Below are 6737 nucleotides of genomic sequence, written 5' to 3' on the forward strand. Positions count from 1 at the left end.
TAGTCTTTTGTGAAATATGTAATGTGGTATGAAGTAAATCTGGATGCTTTACCAGGTATACAAGAAATCTACATTTGACTCAATAGTTGTCACACCAATGCACTATAATGATGTGACACTGTGACACCTTGTTGTACCATCAACAAATGTCAGACGTACATGAGTGATAAACTGGAAAAGTGTGTGCATAGTGTTGTGTTCAAAATGTTAAAATTTATACGAAACAAAGAGCATTTGGTGGCAGCATTAATTTTTTTGTTTTCATTTGAAGAAAACCGCTGCTGAAACATACCAGCTACTTCAAGAAGCTTATGGTGAATATGTTCCATCATGGGATACATGTGAATGATGGTTTTAGCATTTCAAAATATTGACTTTGATGTTGCAGACACGAAATGTGGAAAACCACCAAAAAAATATGAAGATGTGGAATTGGAAGCATTGTTGAATAAAGATGATACACAAACACAAAAACAAGTCACCAAGCAATGGGACATCAGTCAACAAGATGTTTCCAATTGGCTATGAGAGATGGGAAAGATTCAGAATACTGATAGATGAGTTGAATGACGGGTAAATCGAAAAGTGCAAAAATGCGTATGAGATTTTGGTTGCTCGGTACAAAAGGAAGTCATTTTTGCATCATATAGTTACAAGGGATGAAAAGTGGATTTATTTTGAGAATCCCAAGCACAAAAATCATGTATGGACAAGGCACACCATCCACATTGACGGTGGGACCGAATTGCTTTGGCAGAAAGACAATGCTCTGTGTTTGCTAGGACTAGAGTGGTGTGTTCTATTATGAGCTGTTAAAATCTGGGGAAATGGTTAATACTAAATATTACCAACAACAATTGCACAATTTCAACCATTTGCTGCTTGCAAAAAGGCCACAATACTGAAAGAGGCAACAAAAATTCAGTTATCTTCACAACCATGCTCTTTCACATATGGCAAAACCAATTCATGACACATTGGGAGCACTTGGCTGGGAAGTTCTAACCCACACAACTTGCTCACTAGACTTGTCTCCTTCCTATTGCCATTTGTTTGCGTCAATGGGTTACACACTTGCTGAACAGCACTTTGGTTCGTTTGAAGATGTGGGTAAATGATTCAATGAATGGTTCACAGCAAAAGGGGAAAAATTTTACTGGTGTGGTATTCACAAATTACCCAAAAGGTGGGAAAAGTGTACAACAGATGATAGAGCATACTTTGAATAAAGTGCTATTTATCATTCTTCCAAATGGAACCTGTTTTAAGACAAAAAATTTCACATTTCATACTTGTACATCTGGTACTAGAATTTGAAACAACACTCTTGCCTCTGAAGGACAATGTGCTAACATTTGGACTACTCAAGAATTCCTCATTAAACTGACTCATAGGTGCTGTCAGAGTCAAACACAAAGCTTCTGCAGTAGAGGAAATTTGAAAACATGAACAGATCTTGCATCCATTCATTCATCCCATTCATTTCATAAAGGCTAAACCTTGTTGAAGCAATGTTTTGATCTGCCATTTGCTTCTGTTTTGATCTTATTATGCTTTTCATATCCTCAAAATAAATACTTCTTGGGCAGCCTCTTTTCTTTTTGCCTCATCCATTGTCTTTGTATTTATTTATTTCATGTTCCATAGATCTCGTATTGTGAGCACGTCACATGAGATGTGGAACGAGTCAAACATACAAAACAACAAAAACATACAAAAAGATACAAAACAGTCTTCATTAAATATATAAAAAATTACAAAACACATCAGCAAATATATGTACTGGGATACACTGGTCATTATTTGCAGCTTTTGGAAAAGGTTACGGCATGATGTCCTAGGGCGTACTCTGCACATAATTCTAATAGCCCTTTTCTGGGCTACAAAAATTTTCTTTGCCAAAGCTAAATTTCCCCAGAAGATAATTCCGTAACACATAATGGAATGAAAATACCCATAGTATGCGGACTTCATAGTGGTTAAATCTCCAATGGAAGACATCATTCTGATAGCATACATAGCCGAGCTCAATTTTTTTAGGGTCTGTTGTATATGGAAGGACCAGTTCATTTTGCTATCAATATGTACTCCAAGAAATTTAGACACATCCATTCTTTCTACTGGTTGATTTCCACATGTTACATTTATTTCTCTCACTTTTTTTTTTGTATGGAACTGGATAAAATTTGTCTTACTTGAGTTTAGAGAGAGACCATTAACTCTGAACCAGGTAATCACTTCAGAGAGTATGTTGTTAACTGACTCCTCAAAATCAGCATCTGATTTTCCACTCATGAAGATGGTGGCATCATCAGCAAAAAGAGTAAATTTGCAAGGCAGGCTTGCACACAATGGTAAATCATTTATAAACTTCAAAAACAACAGTGGCCCCAGAATTGAGCCTTGAGGCACACCACAACTAATGGAAGTCCATTCAGACTGAGCGGAAGTATCCCTTGACTCATCTGAGCTGTTTAAAATTACTTTGTGTTTTCTTTCCTGAAGATAAGATTGCAGCCAGTTACCTGCGACACCCCTTATTCCGAGTAGTTTGGCTTTTTGCATGAGAATGTGGTAATCTACACAGTCAAATGGCTTTGATAAGTCACAGAAAACACCAATTCCTATCATTTTTTGATTTAGACATTCAAGTACTTCATTTGTAACTGCATACACTGCATCATCAGGTGAACATCCCCTTTGAAAGCCAAACTGGCTCTTGTTGGTAAGTCTGTTCATTATGAGGTGTTCAGTAGTTTTGTTGTGCATTAATTTTTCTAGAATTTTAGAGAAGGCTGTTAACAGTGAAAGGAGTTCTCTGTAAAGATCTATCCAATAAATTTCATTTTTCTGGTATGTGTTTATTTTATTAGGTTTCGTTCATCATGTGATCCCTGCAGGACTTTTTCCTTTGTTTTTCTTTCCACTCAACTTATTCTGCTCATTTTCTGCCATATAAATGTTGCTTTTGCATGTCTTATTTCTCCAGTGTCCAGCTTTTGTATCCATAAAGACGTGCACTCCACACAAATAATTTTGTGAAAGCCTTCTGGATTTTCACACAAATATTTTTATTTGTAGGAATATTTTTCATAACCATGTTTTCTTATTTTGGCAATGATCTTCTTCTCCCTACTTCTATTACACATTAATTGCCTTTCATAATTACACTGCTGAGTTAGCTGAATTGTGTTACTAATTTACTTTTTGTGCCAACAATTTTTATCTTCAAGTTGGACTCATTTCACATTTTTCATAACTGCCATTGTGTGTGTTTCTTGATATTTACATTTGATTTTCTCTTTTTATTCATCAATTCATCACACAGCACCGAAACATGTTGTTTATTTCCTTTCACTGAATGTGGAAGCATTTAACAACATCACCCGCAAGCTTGATTTTAGTAATGAATTTAATTTCTGCTAACAAATTTGTAAGATTATTTCATTAAATTCAGGATAATAACTATAATAAAAATAGTAAAAGCATATGAATGCACAAATTACAGGTGGCATCAATCTTATCTAATGCCTCCAAGATATTCATGAAGGAATTTTAAAATATGACCAAGAGGAAAAACTAATGAATGTGAAGGAACTCAGATATGGATGGGAATAGAATACTCAATTCACAACCCCTATACAGAGTAATAATGGTTTTTCTGTCACAATTATACACAGTACGTCTGGACATGACAAGGACACAGAATGCACTAAACAGTCAGAGACAGTCCACTCAGTCTCTCTCACAGGTCAGTGATGTTGTTTTTCCCATAGAGCTCCCTGCTCCCCCTCCCAAACGCCCCCCAGTAGTGTGGAGGGAGTGTGCGTGATAGAGAGACTGTGCTGATGATATTTCATGTTCCTGCAGATACGCCTGACGAACCATGGCTGGGCTAGGAACCAGGCATAGCTAGACTGTTTTCCATAGCTGTGTTTCTCATCTTGTAGGTTAAACATCTCATTTATTCTGGCAGTACAACCATCATGCAGTGGAAGTAATGTAACTATCATTGTGTGACACTTCTGTAAGTGACATAATCACTGCAGTATGACATCACAGTGGTCGTTGTTTACAGCCTGTGTGTTGGTAATTGTGCTGGTGTATGTAGTAGGTGGACATCTTGAGTTGCATCTGTCAATCAGTGCAGACAGTCTTTCTCATTGCATTTCCATGCAAAGGGGTCCAAACACAGGTGAAACCAGCATAGACATGTACCTGCACACAAATAATGAGTGTGTGCTCCATGACAGGCTGTGACATCAGTTACACATTATCAACTGCACAAAGTAATGGGTCGGAAAGAATGTCTGAATGCTGTTCAGCAGGTAGAAAAGAATGGTTTGGAGAATTTGATTGAACAAGCATGGCGTGGTAGTGGCATGGGCATTGTTTTGTGAGCACTGTCCAACTACTTGGGTAGCATGGAAATGTCTATCACTGCACTGACACTCCATTTCTCTATTTTTGTTCTGCAGAGAGCGCTAAGTGCATTGCTGCAGAGCCCTGAATATGTCGAGTAGGTATTCCATGTCCAGAAGGGCCATTTCTCAGTCAGTGATGTAGGGCAAAACACCGAAGCTGTACTGCATTATCAGTATGTAGTGATGCTTAAATATGCTTTGTTGGCATCAAGAATGGTGTCTTTGGATGTTGTGGGTCACAACTAAAGAAACTCAGATATGGATGGGCATAGAGTACCAGCAAATTGGATTAGACTGCAAGGACAGAAGAATATATTTATAAATTATACAAATATAAAGTGTGAAAACTAGTAGTGGGAAGGATATTAAAGACAAGAAGGAACAAGGCAGGTTATATTTTGTCTCTAGATTGGTTTAATGCATACAATGAAGAAGCCATACAAATCTTCAAAGGTCTTATTTAGAGATACAAACACTCAAGTTTCTGTCTCTTTCTTTCCACTTCGCCCACATAACAGCAGCATATATAACACATAATAGCTATATTAACATAACAATATTTCCTAAAATACTCAAATAATTATTTTTGTGTTTAATGCAGGCAAAATGAATGTTGCAGCTTACAGTTCTGTATGATTCTCAGTTTTTCTTTGAAAGTGTAAAACAGTGCACTTTTTTCATTCATCAGGACATTTTTTCTGGTTTTTAATAATGGTGTAATTTTGTTCTAAGAATTACAAACCTCCTGGAGCCAAAGATATCCCTATTGACTTCAGAATAGAGCTGAGGAAAAATGCTCCTAATCCTGTTGGAGTTCTTCGTTCAAAAGGTTAGTTCATGTTTAAAACGTTACTGTTAATGAAAAACAACATATTACTGACTTACTTATAATTTACAGCAACTGGTGAACCACCCCTCTGCATGAGCATTAGTGCTTTATTTGCAACACGTGAAGCGGTACTGGCAGCTAGACAAGATTCTGGTCACTCTGGCAAGTGGTTTGAGATGAGTAAGTAACTTAAATCATCCTTTGTGATATTCATAAGTCAATTGAGGTGGAATGATTTGTCATACTCAAGAATAACATGAAATTACATACAAAAATTGGTAATTATTTTGTTTTGCGTGAAACATAATGAAACACAAATCTACAGTATGTGTGCAATTAAATTTTTGTACTATCATGGAATTAAATCTTAGACTATACTTTGGAAAGCTGCTACTACTAAATATTAAAAAAATAATTCATTCTGTTTTTCAGATCCTCCTGCTACCCCAGAAAAAGTTTTCCTTACCAGCCTGACAAGCTACAAGCAGTTTGAACTTTAAAAACTTACAAAAGTTAATGATGCTTCCATTTGCTTATTTAGTCTAATTATTTAACAATAGTCATTAAATGAATATGCTATTGAAACATGAGCTTATGTTTCAGTAACATGCAGTAACAATGGAGAGGGAGTTGAATGGTTGCAGTAAGAACACTCCTCATGATAATATGAGGCACACTGAAAAAGCAAGAGCTACTTGATTTATGTATGCTCCTTAGAAAAAGTTTTCACTGGAGATTTGAGTTCCCTACAAACCTACTTCACATTTCCACTCTAAAGGCCAGTCACTTATAAACACTTTCGTAACATAGCACTAGCCTCTTAAACCCCACTGCATAGGATATCTCCACCTAGAAGTTGAACCAGTTGACAATGGTGGTATTGAGGTCCTCATCATCTTTAGATCACTGTTTCATGTGCAAGAAATATGACAGTTTCTGAGAGAAAACGTGGAACTGTAGGATGGGTGATTGAAATGTTCTTAATAGAAAAGCTTCCCTAAGCCATTGATTTTAGATGATACATAAGAATTTTTGCAATAACATTAACTGTAACTGAGTGGTTCAGTGCAATAAAGTCCTAGCCCAACTGGAATTGGTGTTAACTGAATGCTGATATTTAGCAGAGATGTAAGCTTTATAAAATATGAGAACAAAGTTTCTTGTGTAGACATTCTTGTATAAAACATTCTCAGATTTCTTGTCATGTAAGTTCTTGGTAAAATGTCAAGCTTTCTATAGTTACCACCTTAGTCTTCATCAGGGGCAATCAGTTGCTTCTGATGAAGAATGATGCTTGTAATAATAGAAAGCTTGAGGTTTTATATGCATAACTGAAATGGCAAAAATGTTTTACAAAATATGATTTTAAGACTCCACAAACATCTTGTCTGCAAAAGTTCAGGAGGTAGTGTGAGCCTTTTCGAAATTATTCATATTTTATTGTTACCTTCATAGCTCTCATGCATAAATGTGTAGTGGGCTGT

General features: G+C 36.3%; 1 protein-coding gene across 1 annotated transcript in view; it reads left to right on the plus strand.

Annotated features, from left to right (window-relative positions):
* Nucleotides 1–6346, plus strand: part of LOC124545141 (xanthine dehydrogenase 1-like) — a 241452-nt gene extending 235106 nt beyond the window's left edge. Inside the window, exons 25-27 of the mRNA XM_047123970.1 lie at nucleotides 5157–5253; nucleotides 5323–5433; nucleotides 5686–6346. Of these exons, the coding sequence (XP_046979926.1) occupies nucleotides 5157–5253; nucleotides 5323–5433; nucleotides 5686–5753 (276 nt within the window). The 3' untranslated portion in view covers nucleotides 5754–6346. The remainder of the gene's footprint in view (nucleotides 1–5156; nucleotides 5254–5322; nucleotides 5434–5685) is intronic.
* The last annotated feature ends 391 nt before the right edge of the window (nucleotides 6347–6737 follow it).

Source organism: Schistocerca americana, chromosome 8 (genome assembly GCF_021461395.2).
Source record: "Schistocerca americana isolate TAMUIC-IGC-003095 chromosome 8, iqSchAmer2.1, whole genome shotgun sequence".
NCBI lineage: Eukaryota > Metazoa > Arthropoda > Insecta > Orthoptera > Acrididae > Schistocerca > Schistocerca americana.